Consider the following 20199-nt stretch of genomic DNA (forward strand, 5'->3'; position numbering starts at 1 on the left):
AAGCAATTGAGCTACGATTACTACACAAACTTAAGGCTGTAATTTTAGTCGTTACGTAACGGCTCCTTTCCTTTTGGAGGTTCCATTATGGTTTTTTTTTATTTACGAAGGTCTAAAATATAACATGATTAAAATAGGCAAATTTTACGGACTTAAGCAAAACTCAACACATTTGGGTAACTTTCAAGGGGTCACGGACGGAGTACCTGCTTTCACCCCTCCTCCCTCCCCTCTCAGAAAATTAATGCAATAGAAATTAGCCCCAAACCCGGAACACATCTTTGCTTCAATAAATTTAGCGCGATTAAGGAAAAAGTTTAAAATGTTTTTCGAGAATTATTATATAGAGTTGATTTAGGCTTTCAGTAAGCGCTCGGCTTTACATTTTGCGCGGAAGCTCAAAGTACCCTCAAAATGCTACCTAAAGAGGTCAGTTTTTCATCAGTTTTTGGAAACCCCCCAAAACCCTCATTGGTCTTGAAAGACTCAAACTCACCCTGAAAATTGGGAGTGTGGCAACCGCTATCCCCAGGAAATTTGCCCAGCTACGCATATGACTCAACATAATAACTTTGGAAGTAGATCCTTGCTATGGGATTAAAACGATTTGAAGTTGGAAGAGAGGGGGAGGACAAAAGACAAACGATGGCAAAGGGAAAAACTGCAAGATTGATAAAAGGTAGGTACGGACCTACCTCAACATTTGCATACCCTGCAGTATTTTGTCCTTGACATCATATATTTTTCTCCTTCAACATCTTACGCACCTTCAAATTATAACAGCTAACTCGTAAAGTTCACGCAATCGTTTTAAATGGAACTTGTTCAAAAATTATGAGCTATTAAATTTGCACTTTGACGTGCATATGCAATTTAAATCATGCAAAAACATGATGAAATAATCCTGGTCTTCCGGAATCATTCTTTACTGTTGAGAATGCCGCTTTAACTATAAAATCACCAAAAGTCAGATTACGCCTTCAGAGAGCAATCCTTTCCAGCCCCTGAGAGTCATTCCAGAATCCTGAACTTTCCGACCTTTCCGGATTGAATGCAATGTTTCTCGGTAAATAGGAGACTGTAACGTTAAGGGAAAACGTCCTATGAACATTTCGAATGTCACCAGTTTTTCTTTGATAAAACATTGGTTTTTGAAATGAATCGAAAAAATCTCCTTTGAAAATGGCGAATACACTACACTAGAGTGCGTATGAATCCTCTGAAAAATTGCAAGGAAAAATATTTTAAAAATATTTTTAGAAATGTCGTATATTTTCAAAGCAAATTTTGCAGTTGTCTGAAGGCGTTTACGGCGTTTTTTTGTAACATGGCAGAGTTCTTGAACGTTCCCTAGAGGTTGGTGCGTCGCATTTTCGCTCACGTGGGAAGGAGCATCTCTGTTGCACATTATAAATAGACAGAGATTATCCATCATGACAAAGTACATGACATGGATGTACGCGATGCTGTACAGATATGTGATATTTTTAAGGTTTAAACCGATCCAAACTAATATTCAAACCGGTTGGAAAGCTTTACGTGGATGGAAATGAGCATAACCGTAATTCGCAGACGGATTTTCGTTGGATTTAAGTTATTTTCATCTGTCGATTTTTATATCATCACTATAATAATCTCATATTTGAGTGGCGGCCTCTCTAGGAGCTGTTGGACAATGTGACGAGACAAACGAGACAATTGTGGAGGGTGAAGCAACTTAATTTACACATGAAGATGAAAAGTAGATATGAAGGGTATTATTTTAAAAGTTTTTAAAAAATTCTGAATTAGGCTTTGAAAAAAAAACATAGTTTTTCTTGTTCTACTTTTGTATGTTGCTTACTTGATGCAATGAATGTCTCCTAAATCTAAGATCGACCTCCGCTTCAAGGTCAATGTGTGCGGTGCAGTCTTTGTTCGATGCAAAAACGTCATGCGATGCAATCACTTTCACATCCGCGAAGAAAAATCGGCCTTTCAAATCCCGTTCCCCTCCTTGGATAGTTAGCAGAAAAAATCAGGCTAAAATAAATATTCATGAACTCCACTGCTTCAGAATTCCTGACATTTGATCACCATCAATTTCCTCTTTGGATTTTTTCGTTCATCAAATTAACCACTCCGATTTGAATTAAGAAAAAAAGGGCTCAAAGAAGACAGCTTCTTTGTATGTGAATAAAACAGCCACGAACTGTATCTATACCACAATAATTGCTTATTATAGTGGTACATTTTACCAATTAATTCTGAGACTAGCAATTGAAAAAGAAGAAAAAAAACTCTCGGTTCGAGAAGAATGTGTGCGAGTTTTTAGCATACTGACACTCACTATAGGGCATTAATTTAAACGCAATAATGTGGCAAGATTATTTCACACAAAAACTTAGCAGAAATAGCGAAAAACCGCTTGCTGGGAAATTCATTCTTAAGATACTTATCAATGGCTACAGTTTGGAACCACGTATCTCCAATGCAGTGTTTCAAAATGTCCGCTTCTATTTTATTTTTTCGAGGAGAAACACGCCACACGGAAAAAATTAAATTGCTGATTCAACAATTTTGTACCTAGAAAGAGTGTCTAACATGTTCCAATGTAGTTTTTACAATAAAGAAATGCTAATTTTGCTTCCCGCAATTGTAAAATGCACATTTTGAAATATGTCGGACATATTTTTTAACACTTTGATTGGGAATCCATTTTTTCCGTGCAACTTTATAATTTGAAATTTTTACGGAGAAGAAGAAAAATTGAGGAAGTATGGATCGTTTCCGATAGTGGTTCGATGTATCGTTTGGTTCAAAACAATAGAACATAACCTCAAACGAAAATGTTCGGATATTTGTCAGGAAAGCTAAATATGAGAAATTTCGTAGCAATATCACTACTTTTGGCCGATTAGTACTCATGACGAATCTAAAATCAATCACAAAAAACCCGTTCCGTCAGATTACTCAAACTCAATTGACTTTTTAGGCCATGTTTATGTTTTGAACCAATCGATATCGATGCAATCTCACCCGTTTGATGTATCGAAAACGATCTATTGTTTGATGCGAATTACGCGTGGTGTATAGTTATTCAAGGAAACCATGAAGTTTGACAGGAAGTCTGCAACGTCGCAAATCGAGAAACGTGGTTTCACCTTTTGGCCATCGCTATTGCCCATATTAAAATTCCAACAGTTAAAACAAAAAAATCCATAAATCAAATACAATTTTCTTAAAATTTAAATTTAGATTTAAAAAAAGAGATAAACCATTTTTCAAGCGCGTTCAAATGATCTCAGTCCGTTCCAGTCACTCAGTCACACCATTTTATTACACCTAAATCAAAGGATTATTAGGGTAATAGAGTGAAAATATTACGATCGTACCTGACAGCTAATAAACACGGTGACGAGATCGAAAGTGTCGGGTGCGGGCGGGCCGCGGAAAGACGCGTCAATACAGATGGGTATGTTTCGGCAAGGCCGGGGCCAGATGTCTCCTAAAATGGCACTGGTTAACCCAGTAACACTGAATTCGATGACACGCATCGCATCCGCCGGAATGCCGTCTATTCCTATTCAAATGCAATCGCTTTAGAACCTCCGCACTATGCAAAAACCGCGCATCACTATCACGATGGCAAAATTTCATGAAAATTAAAATATTGAAATTTCACGTGAAATATTTCATGAAAGTTCAGAAATGTATGAATTATATTAAAAAGTACAGGTTCCTTTTCAGATTTCGCGAAATGTAAAAATTGTGACTCTCTTCTTTTTTTGTATGTTTGAGTGCGGGTTGCGTACTCTGGCCCCTGAAAGATATGAAATATTTCTCAGCCTCGTGAAATTTTATGAAATATTTCACTAAAATTTCCAATTTTTCATTTTTTTCTTACGTTTCATGCCACCCTGATCTATATCAATGACGATCCGCGAAATTTGGCATTATTTGGACCGCGTTAAGCAGAAAGGAACCAAGCCACATCAGCTATTGCCAACTTTAATGAAGCTACTTAATTTTTTATATGAAAACGGTTTTGCGGATTTTTGTGCAAATTTCGGTGGATTCTCTGCATAGTACAAAGCGAATTCCTTAAAATTTTCGTAGGATTCTGCACTACCGTTTTCACGTAAAAAATTGAATGGTCCACTTAAGTTTGGCAACACATCTGATGCGGTTTGGTCTGCTTAACACGGTCCATTCGGTTTCGTCCATTTAATGCAATTACGCATCATAGACCTTTGGGGTTTTTCATACAGTGAGAGGTGACCTGTATAATTCTTATGTCTATGTCCAAAGTGCGAAACCACGTATCTCCATCGCGTTTTTTTTCAAAATGTCTGCCTCTATTTTATTTTTTCGAGGAGGAACAAGCCAACTTTATAACTTGAAATTTTTACAGAATATTCTGCCGATGGAGAAGAAAAATCAAGGAATTTTTCGATGAATTACGTTGACTAGCTGCAAGGAAACCGTGAAGTATGACGGAAAGTCTGCAGCGTCGCAAATGGAGATACGCGGTTTCGCATTTTGACCATCGATTTATTTGACAGCCCTGAGCGTGGAAAAATCATCCATACATCCAATATATCATCATTTAAAACATCAAACATTTGTGAATGTTAATCTATGTGCTGATCTTTATGCATGTCGTTATGGGAAATCGAGATGGTTTATTTTTGTAACCCTGCGTTTAAGTCTCTGATAATCATTACAAAGCCTCTTCCAATACATCATCGTTTGAAACATAAATAATTTGTGAATGCTTTTCACCGTGCTTATTTTTGTGCATGTTGTTATGTGGAATCGAGATGGTTTATTTTTGTATCCCTGCGTTTAAGTCTCTGATAATTATTACACACAGCGCTCCTCCAACACATCATCGTTTGAAACATCAAAAAAATATGTGAATGTACCGTACTTACCGTACCGTGCTTTTCCCCAATATTGTCCAAATTGGTAACTTTTAACAATGTTATGTTCATTTTTGGCCATAATTGTCAGAAAGCCAAAAAGAAACAAGTAAATCGAAACTTAGTGATTGCAAAAAACCTTGATGTTATGGAATTTTCCGATATTTTCTTCGAACTCATCAGCGCTTACAAATACATCGGAAGAAAATCAAGTTATACGTCTCACAACATGACATGATCCAAAATTTTCAATTTCCCGTTATCGATTCTATGTGGGGAAGCTTGCTTCGATAGATATGCATCGATTTTTTAACACACCCTAAGGGGGTAAGGGGGAAGTAAAAGGGGAATATTTTATTGTTACCAGTTTGGGAGAATCTCATCTGCATGTTGCGCGGTTTTCGACTCATGCAGCGAAGATGTTTTTACTTTCTCGGTTCTCATTTTCATAAATTGGTATAAACTTCGACCTCCGAGCAATGAGCGGCCATAAGTGTAATAAGATTTGTTTCGTGCAATCGAAGTGCTTGGAGTTGCTCCGTCCATGTATTGATGACGTTAGGCAATTAATTTAGTTTTTTAACGTTCCTGCCCTGCCCCCTGTCAGGAACCTGTCAGACTCCTCTAATGTAATTTTTGGCACATGTCAGGCTTCTGAAAAACCCTTTTCTCTTTGATAGGTCCTTGAAGTCATTCATGAACGGCACCTATTTGTCTGAAGCACTTAACGTTTTTGCCAGACAGCTCTCTGTCGATTCATACAGTTCTAGTCCAGAGTCAAGACGAGTATTCACCATCAGATGGTTTCGGGTACCGGGATCAGGGAAAAACAGCAAATAACATCGGGTTTTGCCAAATTTCATCACGCAATTTTTTCCTTTATAAGATACACTGGAAAAAAAACACATTGGATCTAGAGTCCAGACTCTTGAAAACATTGACAAGAAAAATGACTCTTGATTTAATCAGATTTAAGCTTAAATCAAAAGGAAATCCGCTCAAATTAAGAGGCTTGGTTCTTGATTTAAGCTTAAATCTGATTGAATCAAGAGTATTTTTTCTTGTCGATGTTTTTAAGAGTCTGGATTCTAGATCCAATGTGTTTTTTTTCCAGTGTAGCAATTGGCATGGAAAAAATTGGCATTCCTGAAATTTCAGGGTTTCTTTGTAGCATGTATCGAACTCTTTGAAAAATTTCAGGGAAATTTCTTTGTAGCGTGTATCGATTTTTTTTTAAAATTTTTAAAATAATCAGCACAACCGTTTGCCAGAAAATAATACATTGACCAATGAAACGTGGCAATCGCTAACATTCTTTAGTTAATTCTCGCTAGACGATATACTGTATGTACCTATTCTTATTAATGGCATCGTGAGAAGCTTGTGTTATGATATTACTGAGGTCTAAATGGACATGATTGACCAGATAGATGAAGAGTCTAAACAGGGCGCCAGAGCCATTACTACTGTTATAAGTTCTCTAACTCCTGAAATTTGTATTTCTTGAGTGCTTCTTTGGCTGCACACGCACACGACCATTTCCAGTGGTGATTCTCCCAAGTTTACATCACTTTTTTTTTTCCATTTGAATCCATTATAAATAATTGATCCTAGGCGAGGCGGACTACTTCAATGAATTTACATAGATTTTTTTCTTCCAAATATTACAATGGAAGAATCCAGCGTTGGCAACTTGCACGAATCGTTCACGGTCACTCCTCTAGTTCAATATGATTGGGAAAGTGAGCAGCGTATGGAATGTAGCCTGTCCTGACACCTCGAAGGAGCTGTCCACCAATTACGTATTGCGATTTTTCTTATTTTTTAACACCCACCCACCCTCTTTAACGGGATCGTAAGTCGCAACGCCAGTCGTGACACCACTAAACTACTTATACGAAACTTTTGCGTCAATACCCCCCCCCCCCCTTCTACAGAAAAAACATCGAAAGAAGTTTTCTTTTGTACAGCCTCCATAAGTTGGCAGTGCTAATAAATCAAATTCAAATATGATTGGAAAAATGAACACTTGAAGCACTAAATTGAGAGTTTGTGTGTATTTAAATAAAGAATTGTACAAAATAAATGTTGTGAAAAATACGGGTGTAAGCAATACGAACTCTCGCGTGGTCAAGCACTGATATCACAGTGAAATGATAAGTTTAGACGGAACACACACATAATAAATAGCCGTGTTCTCAATGCAAAGACGCAACGCATGAGGTGATTTTAACGCAATGTCAGTTCGCCTCCAATTTCTAGTGTAGGCAATATGAGCTCCCACGTGGTCGAATAGTGGTATCACCTCTAATGTCACGTTTATTCGGCCTACCTCGCAGAATTGTTAATTTTTGTTTTAATCTGGGTTCTCGTAAGTTATACCCCCTGTCTATAAGGAAATGTGTAGCAATAGGACGTGGCTATATCTACATTTTATCGGAGAATAACGGCTCTTTCGCTTTACATTTTCACAGTTTGATCTTGATTCCAATCAAAGATTATCCAAGGGTTTGAGCAAGCGATTACTTACATTCATATACAAGTGCCATGCGTGCAGTATTCATAAAAGCAATGTATTCGTAAAAATGTGCATGTGAAATCGCAGTTCAAGAGGTTGACGTAAAACTGGTTTCTTTTCCGAATTATAAATTCAGAATCTTGAGAAGAACGCACATTGGATTGTGAACTGCTTTCCGCGTCTTTTGACGGGATTTTCTCTTTTCTCGGACATTATTCAACCACGTGTGTGATTTATGTGTCATGCGCCATGGGATGCTCCAAAGATTCATTTTAAACTTTCAAGAGGCATTAAGTTTTTTCCTCCCTTCCTTTTAATTTTATCAGCGATAAAATCGTTTTGAAATTTTGTACCTTGGATATATTTTCAAACACTCTATATAACCACATTGCTGCCAATCTGAGCTGGGAAGGACGCCAAATGAGCCTTCAGACGTTACCATTTTCCCGGAAACTTTAAGGCAAAAAATGTCCAATTACCACCCAAAAAATAGATGAACAATGATAAAAATTGAGAAACTTTGGGACATTGTCATCAAGGCGCGTTTTGCAGACCTCAATACAATAGTATGTGTGCCGGTCAGGTTGGCCTAGTGGTCAGCGCGTCTGACTCTAGGTCAATAGGTCCCGGGTTCGAAATCCGGTAGTAGCGTCATATTTTCACGGAACTGACGAGTAGATCTACTGAAACAAATTCTACTCGGCCTCAATCCCTGAAAATTTGAAAAGCCTGGCTCATAGATGTGCTTAAATCCCTTGATGTCCACGGGCAATAAACATGGCCTAAAGTTGGCTGAAGGTGCTAGACACAAAGCTATAAGACCAGCAAAAAAAAAAAAAAAAAAAAAAAAAAAAAACAAAAATGAAATGAATGTATGTGATAAATATTTAATGGCCCACTCCGTTCCGATAGTGTAACGACCGAATTTTGCATGCGGAAGTCACATCATATTCAATCGGTGAAGAGGAAAATACGTACATACATGCACCGACCAGCGGCAAAATCCCCACTATGACGTCATCGTTGACTGACCGACGGATTTTCGGGGACCCGATGCTCCCTGTGCGGTCAGCGGTCGGGTTAAGTAAACGCTCATTACCGCTGGCGAACCGACCCCGCTCTGCTCATTACCGCGTGTGGTCAGTGCTCAGTGGTCAAGCGAGTGCCCTCGGTCACCGGTCGGCGATCACCAAAGCGCGGTGGAGGAGGAAAGCCCCGAGAAATACATGAATGGTCTAATGTAAATAATAAAGCTGTACAACACGACCGTTACGATCTAACCTGATCACCTTCATACCCCCCCTTCTCCCCCCCTCGGATTTTACTCACCTCCATCCTCCCCCGCGGCCCCCTCCGTCTCCCCGAGTTTGAGCCACTCGCTTAAAATCATCTCTGAAAGGCACTTTCCGCGTCGCACATGAGGCTGGCCTGGCGATTTTTAGGATCACGGAAAAAACGATATGGCGCTGACAATTACTAACAGTTTAGGTCAAATGGAGCCAGCTAGTATGGCAGTAGCGCTGAGCCCTACATCTTTAGGGTCCAGCCCTACAGATTGTACTGCTGTGCTAAGGAAAAACGCCGTATGAACCCCCAGGCGTTGCCAAATTTCATCTGATAAAATATGAATTTATTGGGGAATTTATAAATATTTTTCTTCCAATTTTTCAGACTATTTTGTTCGTAATTAAATGTAAAATATCTGAAAATTTAAAGGAAAATTATACCTACATTTCGTCAAAAATACATGTTTTATCCGGGGAAATTTGGCAACTTCCGAATGTTCATACGGCGTTCTTCCTTAGCACGGCAGGGTAGGTTTCAGCTGTACTGTCATATCAGTTGGCTCCATTTGATCTAAACAGTTAGTGCTTAGCACTATATCGTTTTTTCCGTGATGTTTCAGCGCTGAACAAACTGACGCTTTTTATAATTTTAACACTCTTGAAGATTTTATAAAATCATTACCATGAGTTCGAATTATTCTAATTAAAATAGATAGACCAAGAACTCTTTCTGTAATCATTAAAATAATGAAGTATAAAACGTTGTGATTTTCCATATTCACAGTTTTAATTAAAATCATTATTGTGATAATTACTATGATAGAGATGTATTCAATTATAATTAATCTGCTAATTATATTTATCTTTGAAACCAGATAAATTATTACTATTAATAAAATGGGTAAAACTATTTCTTCTATTTTCATAATTTTAGTAGTTTATAAAAAAATGTTGATTTTGTAATTCAATGAAATCTTTTCTAGGTTTAAAGTATCAGTAAAAATATCATTATTTCTAATTTCCAAGATTAGTATTTTATCTTAAATTATTTACTGATTTTATGACGAGGGGTAAGCCCCCGGAGCGCTACGTGGCCCATAACCCCTCCAAGACGTTTTGCGCCCTAAAATGGCTGAATTCTGAGTTTCAACAAAACCAGCTCAACCAGAAATTATTAGCTGCCAATACCTGCAAAAATCATTGATTTTGGCTAAGTAAATCTCCAGAACGAGCCATGGTGAAAAAATGAAAATTTACTTCGTGCAAATAGACAGCTTAAAAAATCAACAGCGGGCGCATCTATAAGGTACCCTCCGATTTTCGCTAAAGTGGTCGCAAAAAATGGTGGTTCTATAAAAAAAAACCACATGAAAGTTAGTGCACTCATCTGTTGATGTAGCCCACATAGCCGCGGTAGAACTATAGAAGGTAAAAAATTCGGATGAAAAAATGCCTGAAAATTAGTAAAGAATTTTTTTGGGGTGGCAGAATCTTTTTAACCTTTGAGGCTGCATATCTGAAAAGAATTTTCACCAGAAAAAAGTCGATACCACGACAGCCTTTTTGCAATTTTCTTAATTGGTTTAATGAGGATAATATATTTCTAAATACGAAAATTGCATGTATTTTGCTCGCAAAAAATGTATTAATTTTGCCGATCAATTGTATATCTACATTAGTAAAGGTTAGCAGCATTCTTCGGGTGATCTTTGACTTACGATTTTTTTTTGTTTAAATGCAATAATTGCTGCTAGCCTCAAGAAATTTTCTTGACCTCATTTTGCTCTTAAATTGACATTTTTTCGAAATTTACAGTTTGGACTATGATCTTATGACCTTTGCTTTTCGACTCTTAAGAATATTGGGTCAACATTGGAAACCGTGATTCGCACTATCAATGCGTTTGAAATAAATTGTTCTCAAAGCTGGCAACAGCGCCGGTAAATTTCAGCTTTGTTTTTCTCAAATTCGCGATTTTTCGTTCTCTGACTAATGCTCTCTAAGGCCCAATTTTTTCAATGGATGAGTCTTCCTTGCGCTGAACGATGTAGTAGTAACCTCTCTGAGCTCTTGTATCGCTCTTCTTTTATTCTTTTTACCACCCTAGTGACCCAATTGCTTGAATCCTTCGCAAATGAGACCGCATTAAATCACGAGCAGTGGCAAGTTCACAAAATCGATATTTATATGAGATTCAAATGGAGGAAAAAAATGAAAAAACTTGCAAAACTCGTCACTGCCACAGATGCAAAATTTAGAGTAAAACTATTTTTGGCGAGTCGGGTCGCAAAATTGGATTTCGCCTCCAGCCTGAACATGACCATGAATCAATATTTTAATCAGCATTTTCTGAAATCTGTTTTGTAACTACTTTTAAACTCCCAGAATTGTCGTTTAATTTGCCGTTTTTGAGCATTTTTGTCTCAAAATGTCCGCGAAACACCCCTCTTCCTTTTTATCCCTTTGAAAGGCATTGGATTTCGTCTATCTGAGTAATATTTTGCAACGAAAACATTGACAGTTTTGCCGTTTAAAATTCAAGTTGCAATTTTCGCAGTAATTTTTTTTTTTTTTTTTTTAACCATGAAATTGCAATAATTTTGCGCATCATTTCGTCAAGGAATGTCGCTTTTAAACGACCAGACGAGCAGATGAAAGACAGGCATTGTCCAATGTGATGAAAAATGCAACTCATTTCAATTCCATTGAAATACATTTCAACACAGAAAGCCCCTTCAATTTGAAGATAGGCAGCATACACAACACTCAAATGCGGTAGCAATAATTTTCCCACCTGTGCTATATCTGGGTTTCACTGAAAAAAAAAAAAAAAAAAAATCACAATATCCACTGTACCCCGGGTTGATTTTGCCGCCAGTTATAAGAGTAGTTCCACCAGACAGAGGTATGGTTGATCGAACCACACTTTCGACTGACTCAACTGTACCTCCGGCTGGTGCAACTACTTTTATAACTGGCGCCAAAATCAGCCAGGAGTATAGTTGGGAGTGTGATACTCTTTTTCCCCGTGACTGTAGTGACAATTACTCAAATTTGAGTTTTTGGGAACCGAGGTCCCTTTTTTCGTAGGCGGTCATAAATCAGGCCACAATATCGAGAGCCCGAAGACTCGCGTTAAGTTCGCGTTAAGACTCACCTAGACCTGAGGTCACGTGTGCGCCCGGCGTTGGCGTGCGAGAATCCTTCCGCGACGGATTCGATTCATTACGAAGCTAACGAGTTTATTATAACTCATTATTCCTCCTTATTTTTAAGTGCTTGAGAGTCTACGACTACAATTATCAACATCTTCGACCATCATCGTTTTATTTCTTGCCCCGCGCTATCAAATCCGCTCCGACCGCGCCGCCGCGTTGTATCTTTCGCGTTGACCGAAGCCATCCCGAGACTATCCTTTCCAGCCATGCAGTATGCCTGACAACTCACCCACGCTTCGTTTGGTGCGCATTTTTTATTTACTTATTTCTTCACCGAAAAAAATGAAGGTGCTACATTAACAATGCTAAAGTTTGTGAAAAATACGCCCGGTCTGGTTGTTGCTTCAATGACTGAGCTTGTTATGGTGGCACGCTTTAATGCTGGCATTAGGTAACGATTTCAGAGGGTGTTGATTTTACATCACACAAATTATGTTAGCCTAGCAATAATAGATGGCAGTCTAAAATATTCTTGGAACGTTGACTGCGCAATCTCTAAGACTGTTGCGTTCACATCTTTCAAGACGTAAATTTTACGTCCTCAATTTTTGCAGAAACACATAACGAGTGTTTAGCAATAAAATTAACTGAGGCTGGAAAAGCGTATGCCATCCTGGCAAATTTTCCGAAACAACTTCCAGGTGTTAAATTAGCAGCGTCATTTTTTTCGGTGTTCTATCGCTCACTTTAGCTTTCAATTTTTAAAAAGAGGCCCTGCCAGGAGAGGTGTGCACAGTGTAGGGACAAAGATCGTGGTCAAATCGCACTTCCCTCAATGGCAGCACGAAAGAACCATGTAAGAACAATCTGTGTAAGGAGTTCATCGTAAATCTTTGATATAAATATGATCGGCGCGCTTGTAATTGAAATTGATAGTCAAAGCTTCAGACACTGAAAAAAAAAGTCACTGCCTATATGGACATGCCCCGTCTATTTGGTCTTTTTCGGGCTTAGAGGCCGTAAGTTCCGGGTGCTATGCCCGAAGATTTCGGCCTTTAAGTCGGGAATGCAGATGGTATGTCTGTAGAGCCCGTAAGAAAGGCCTCCATGGCCGGAGTTTTTTCTGTGCAAAGACGAAAAATAACAAATGGAGCGGTTCTATTGGTGGAAGTGGGTGAGTGGGCCCTGTCAACCCTTGACTGCATTTTCACACACTTGCGGAGACGCGAATATAGGAAAAACGATGTAGAGCATGCTGAGCAATAGTGAATCTCGCTGAGTGGCAACATTCCTCCATTTAATGCCATTATAAATATCGATTTTGCCCTAGGCAGCCAACCTCACTGAAAAAATCGATTGTTCGATAAACCTTTAAATGGAGAAAAATCAGTCTTACCAACTTTCAAGAATCACCATCACCGCTGGTACCAAATGATGATGTTGGAGAAAGTGAGACTGAATCACGAAATCGGAGAGCAAAGCAGTCAGAACTCAGAAAGCAGAGACAAATGGAAATCTTAAAAATCACTGACACTCTGGTGGTGGTAGATGATCAAAGACCGATGAAAGCCTACATCGATCAACTTGATCTTTTATTGTTTGGGAGTGATTTCCATAATTTTACTTTTAGTAGATATTTTCTCTTTCCTCTCTCGCTTCTTCATTACCATAAATTCCTCGAATAGATTATCTTGCTTATAGACACGTGCTCTGCTAAAAATTTATCACCTCATCTGTGGATCAACCGTTATTCTATTTCTAGAGCCTTTGCACTGATAGTTAAGTTCATTCCAATAAGAATAAGTCGCTGCACTATTTCTTCTTCCACTACTCCCCCTACTCCCCCCCCCCCGGTCCACGCTACTTTATGATGAAAATCAAGGCTGAAAAATTCCAAAAATTAGCAAAAGACTCGAGCTTGTGTAGATCCTCTCCTGGCTTCTCAGCTTCGTAAGCCAATGCATCTACTTAAGCTGAATAACCCCCCCCCCCCCCTCGCAGTCTTAAACTGGTACTCAAGGGCTCATTTGTTTACCCTACTGCTAACTTTTGGGATTTTTTTGCCTTGATTTCCCCAAAAATAATAATGTGGACCTAGCACTATTCGATCGCCCTGTTAAATTTTCAGTGGCGTAGACAAGGGAGCCCGGTCCAGGGGGTCTGGACACCCCCCTCCCTTAGCCTCGTTAATTGTACCTTTTTTGACCTTTGGAGGGCGGACATAAAATATTATCAGGGGCGTACACAAATAAATAAAAGTTACCATCACGTTTTTCAATGGGCCCAGGACCCCCCCCCCCCTTAAAAATTCCTATACGCCACTGTTACTTTTTGTGCTTGAGCTATATGTTCGGTGTTTTTTTTTTTCTCGTAAAAATAAGGCTATTTGTGAATTGTTCGCAGATACTATGGACAGCGCTGTCCCTTGCCCTAGGCTACGAAGTTAGAGGAGACTTAATACGAGGACTACCATGTATCAAACGCAACCATCAGCTATTCTGTCCCACAGCAGGAAACAGATACCCGGCGTAAGTTTCTCTGACAATTATAATTCAATTGCATTTCATTATTTACACTCCTTGTTATCGTGTTCCGATGCGCACATCTCGTTTTTCATCATGCAACAAGTTCTTATCTGCCAGTATTTTCTGATGTCGTGCGACACAACAGCTCTTTGGTGACGCGATATTAGCTCACATGCGCTGGAACATATGTGTAGTTTTGTAGTTGAAGATCAATCAGACTTGCTTGCGAATAGAAAATTCACGAATTGAAAAGTTGAGACAAGGCGATTGTCGTGAAATCTTCTGTCATTTTAATGGGGGTAAGAGGGAGGATCTTTGTCAAGTGCGCCTGATGACGTCTTCAGTTATTGATTCAATGGCATCAATAGTTCATTCGTCACCTTCCGGCTAAAGTATCCCAAGCGTAATGCGACGTTTAAAAATTTCTGCGGCCATTTTATTTTTTTTACAGAGAAATTGTTCAATGTTCAACGAAGCTGTCCGAAAATTTCACCGAATTTGCTTTGTGCTCCCGATAAAATTCAGGATTATTTTCGAACAGATTCAACCAACAATTTCACTGTGAAAAAACAAAATGGCGGTGGAAATTTTGAAATGTCGCATGTCGCTTGTGATACTTTGGCCGGAAAGTGAAGATTCGACGAAATATCAAAAATGATGCAACTAAAAAATTGAATAGAAACCTTCGATGGGGAATTATCGATAATCGATAATTCATGCCTCCCCACTGTTCAGTGACTTCATAGAACTAGAAAATTTTTTGAAAACACAAACAATTGAGGGGCTTGAAAGACAAGACACATTTGGGCAGTTTTTGAAAAGATTGAGTTAGTTATAACTACTTTAATTAAAACTAGTCGTAATGCATAATCCGTGAAAAACTCGCTCCCAAATTCCAATTTTTAAGCATCAAAAAGTCAGTTTGAACTTTCTTTCTGCCATGTGGATCCATGTAATTTCGAAACTTCAACCAAGTATTTCTCGAAATAGCAAAAACTGCACTTATGCGCCTTGTCATCCAAGCCTCTCAATTCGGGATGTTATGGGTGTTAGGAGACGATTTCAATATTTTCGTTTCACTGTGCTACTCTGCCGTGCAAAAGAAAAACGCCGTATAAGCATTCAGGTGTTGCCATATTTCCTTCAATAAAACACGAATTCCTAGGAAAATTGTAAATATTTTTGCTTACATTTTTTTGACATTTTTTCGTAATTTAATCGAAAATATCTGAAATTTTCAAGAAAAAAAAGAAAAAATATGCACAACTTTTTTCAAAAATACATGTTTTATTCGGGGAGGTTTGGCAACTCCCGAATGCTCATTTAGCGCTCTTCCCTAGTATGGCAGTACCAGGTGTTAGTGTGTTTACGATGAAATATCATCACTGACTGAAGTTTACTGTTTTTCAAATTCGTGATTTCAAAATCACACTTATGTTCTGAACTTTACGAAATTCCCTGATTTTGATCATGGTTGCAATTTTTCGTGAGCAAAAAAAATCTTGAAATTCACGTGAAATATTTCATGAAATTTCAGAAATATATGAGAGATATTGAAAAATATCGGTTCTTCTTCATGTTCCGCAAAATGTAAAAATTGTCACTTTGTTATGTTTGTGTGTGTTTGAGTGCGGGTTGCATACTCTAGCCCCTGAAAAATATTAAATATCTCACAGCCTCGTGAAATTTCATGAAATATTTCACGGAATTTTCCGCAATCTCTCATATTTTTCGTTTCACGTGTGCAACCCTGGAGTATATGGATACGAGTCTGATTTCAGGGAGGAGATCGAGAGATTCATCGATGAGAACAAGGCCCTGGTGAAGCGGATGTACGGGGAGTTCGAGTCGACCCCGTACGGACAGTCGGCGTCGCAACCCTCGCCCGGGCAGGAAACGTTCGAGCCGTACCCCCGGACCAAGAGGAAAACAGGGACGAAATGGAAGTCGGACGCCGACTGGGGCGGGACGCCGGCGCCCGGGCCGGACATCCAGGGATCCAGTCCCGCCGACGCCAAGTCGCGATACTCCAGGCAGGCCCCCAAAAACCCACCCAAAGACGACTCCGGCAGGTTAGTATGCATCTTTCATTAGTATAACGTCTTTCTCTCCTGCACTGGAAAAAAAAAACCACATTGGATCTAGAGTCCAGACTCTTGAAAAACATCGATAAGAAAAATACTCTTGATTCAATCAGATTTAAGCTTAAATCAAGAACCAAGCCTCTTAATTTGAGCGGATTTCCTTTTGACTTAAGCTTAAATCTGATTGAATCAAGGGTCCTTTTTCTTGTCAATGTTTTCAAGAGTCTGGACTCTAGATCCAATGTGTTTTTTTTCCCCGTGTGAATCCAGGGCTCCCATTTTCCGGAACTAGTACCGAATTCCGGAACTTTTGAGATTTTCCTGAATTTTTTCGGAGCTTTTGTAATTCGCGAAATATTCCGGATCTTTTGCATTTTCAGGAACTTTCTCAAAACTTTTGACAAAATGTAAAAGGAATCCCAGAACTTTTGACGGTCATGGAGGGGGAGAAATTGGGACAAGAAAATTCCGAATCCCGGAACTATTGACGGACATGGAATGGGAGCACTGTCTATCTATGTTGAGCACCAGCGGTGATTCTTGAAATTGATAGACAAAGCCATACACGAAGAGGACAGAAGGGGTTTGAAGGGATCCTATCGGTGGAAGCGGATGGATGCAATAGACAAAGGAGGTAGGTACAGTGAAAGGTCGCTAAGTCGAATTGTGTAGGGACCGACAAAAAATTCGACCTAGGCGGCATTCGTCCTAACCGATTCTCCATTTAACTTATGGACGTGTCCAGGGACCGAAAAAAAATTCGACTTGATCGGCATTTCGTCGTAACTGCAGTTCGACTTAGCGAGCGTTTACTGTAAATAGACTCCCTGGTAAAAATTGGCGATAGGAGCTGCGTTTCAAAATACCGTAGGAGTTCCTATAGCCGACTGAAGAAGGCGATAGACAATCATATCGCTGGCTGTAGAAAGTGGATAAAATCATAGAGCCGGGCTACACGAAGCGATAAAAAATTATACAGCCGGGCTATAGTTCCTATCACCGGGCTTTACACTTTATCGCCTGGCTGTTGCTTTTTCGCCATCGTCTTTAAAAGGCTGCAAGAAATTGTGTAGATATGTGTGCTTAGGAAATCCTTAAGTTTGTACGGAATCACCTTAATATTTACAGAACGCATATTATATCTTCCTGTACTACAATTTTTTTTTCATCAATTTAAATGAGAATAATCCATACAGAGTGTGCAAACATTTCAAAATCATGAGTTGGAAAACGCTGACTCCACGAGATTAAATATTAGAGCCGAACACAAAGCAGAGCGGCGGCGCACTGGCGCCTACAAACCTAACAGGGATACTTCACGCATTGCGCAACGCGTGAAGTATCCCTGTTAGGTTTGTAGGCGCCAATGCGCGTTTCGCGCTGGCTGCCCGTCCTCCGCGCCGCAGCGTACCACGGCGCTTGAAGCAACTATTTCACACCAGAAGTATTGCACGGTATCATACGAAATTGAAGGCGCTCCGACATATTAGGAATGGCAGGCATCCTTCAAAAGTACGGAGCTTTCCTCGCAAAATAAATCAAGATACTACGGCTCAAAAAGAGAGCGGTAGTCCAAAAACTCACCAAGTCCTAGCATCCGTACGTATTTTTAGCATACACGTTTAGCATACACTTTATCGCCATCGGCTATAAAAGGCTATAAGAAATTGTGTTGCCAGCTATAGAAGCTATTGGAAATCTTACAACCGGCTGTAGGTCTATGGTATTTTGGAACACAGATTCTACTGCCAATTTTTACCAGGGACCAGCGGGCAGATCCTTGAAATTGATAGACAAAGCGACACACAAAGAGGACACAAGGGATATGGAAGGATCCTATTCAGGGTTGCTACAGAATTTAGAAAATTAAATACCCTGACGATTCTCTGATTTCTCTGTCACATTTTGGAAAAATTCCCTGACAAATGAAGATATGCCAGATGCTTAAAAATACATAATTTGAAAGAGTCAGGGTAACATTTGAGACCATCTAACGGCAACCCCTACAGAGAGACCCTACAGTTAGTCTATCATTTCCTTCCCCCTAGTCTATGGAAAGAGAAACCACCCATTTCAACCCATAGGATTGCTCCGTACTCTCTATGTCCTCTTTGTCTATCGCTTTGTTTGTCAATTTCAACAATCAGCCTGAAGTGTAGGAGGAGTAGGGGAGGTTATGGATTCGACCAACATGAATCGATCGAAAGATAAAAAAGTGAGCGATCGACAACGATTCGATCCGATCGGCAGCCGAAAACGATCGAAAAACCCTTGAATCGGATTGAGTCTTTCGATCGAATCGGTGTCGATATCGAGTCGGGTCGATCGGTTTACGACGACGGTTACAAGTCTTATGAAGGAAATTGCAGATTTTTGAAGATTGCAATATCTCGACCATATAGCAATCCTATGCAATTTAATTGGACACTAGTTACAACAAAGTATCAAATTTAACGCTCAAGTTTTATAATTTCTAAGCTACCTCTCGACGAATGATATAAAATGAGCCCTGTTATAGACTATGCCATAGACCAGGGCCGGATTTAGGGGTTGGTCACATGTGCCGCGGCTTATGGCGGCAAATTTTGCAATTTTTTAAAATATAGGTTCAAAACAAAATCGGCTTCGGAAAACGAGAAAAGGCGACAAAATCCCTCATCTCCTGAGAGTATAGTAATATCTAATTTTGTCGTCTTTCGGTGATGCAAGAGACAGCACCTTTAATTAGTCGAGTTAAGAGAGAAACCAAACACGCAATTTGGCCTGGAGCGGCGCGGTGCAGAGAGCAATGATAACGAGGACGTGAGATGAAAAGGAGAAGCCCTCGGCGCGGCGGTCGGCATGTAACGGCAACGCATATGTATTAGCGCCTACAAGACTGCATGAATACTTGACGTATTGCGTCAAACACAATGCGGTCAGCGTGAAACGCATAGCGCCTACAAGACTGAATGAATACTTCAAGCATTGCGTCAAACACGGTGCGGTCAGCAGCGGTCGGCGTGAAACGCATCACGCCTACAAGACTGTAGGAATACTTCAAGCATTGTACCAAACACAGTACGGTCAACGCGGCGCGGCAGAAGTTAAAATTATGAACCACATTTATGTTTGTTCTTTCATAATTTTTTCGTTCATTTCTTACTAAGGGAAAGCCTTGTCCACATAGAGATAAGTTGACGGAACTTAACTTTTGCTCAAAGTTCCGTGAAATTTTGCTAGTGCTGATACGGCTTTCACAAAAAATGCGCCCAAAACGAGTAAACGTGTCTTATGCACCCCCTCCCCCTCCGACACATTCACTTAATGGTTTTTATTGATGTTTCAAAACGAAAGAGAAGGGGGCGGCAAGCAGGTAAATCCGGCCCTGACATAGACATTAGACATCTTATTTTATTTTTTCACCTCTTCAAGAAGGGCCCAATCAACTGCCTGCCTCTTTTGACTTATCAATAGTAGAACTGCAAAAATGCGCGTGTTTTGTGATGCGTTGCAAAATATTCGTTCCTATTATAAATCATCTTAGCAGAACAAGTCAACACTATTTCTTAAATTTTTCCCAGAGTATTTTTCACACAGCGAATAAAAATCAGTGAGGTTTTAAAAAAATGACGTTGAGTATTTACCATTTTACCATACCAAGTATTTCACCATTTACAAAATAATTAATGACAGGAAGTCTACAGCGTCGCAACCCGAGGTGCGCTATTCGCAGTTCCACTGG

The 20199-nt window shown here is 39.5% G+C and overlaps 1 protein-coding gene across 1 annotated transcript in view; it reads left to right on the forward strand.

Moving 5' to 3' along the window:
* LOC109039155 (Spaetzle domain-containing protein 3) overlaps positions 1-20199 on the forward strand; it is a 41953-nt gene that overhangs the window by 19305 nt on the left and 2449 nt on the right. The window contains exons 3-4 of the mRNA XM_019054530.2: positions 14270-14394; positions 16173-16463. Coding sequence (XP_018910075.2) covers positions 14270-14394; positions 16173-16463 — 416 coding nt within the window. The remainder of the gene's footprint in view (positions 1-14269; positions 14395-16172; positions 16464-20199) is intronic.

The sequence above is a fragment of the Bemisia tabaci genome, chromosome 6 (assembly GCF_918797505.1).
Source record: "Bemisia tabaci chromosome 6, PGI_BMITA_v3".
Lineage (NCBI taxonomy): Eukaryota > Metazoa > Arthropoda > Insecta > Hemiptera > Aleyrodidae > Bemisia > Bemisia tabaci.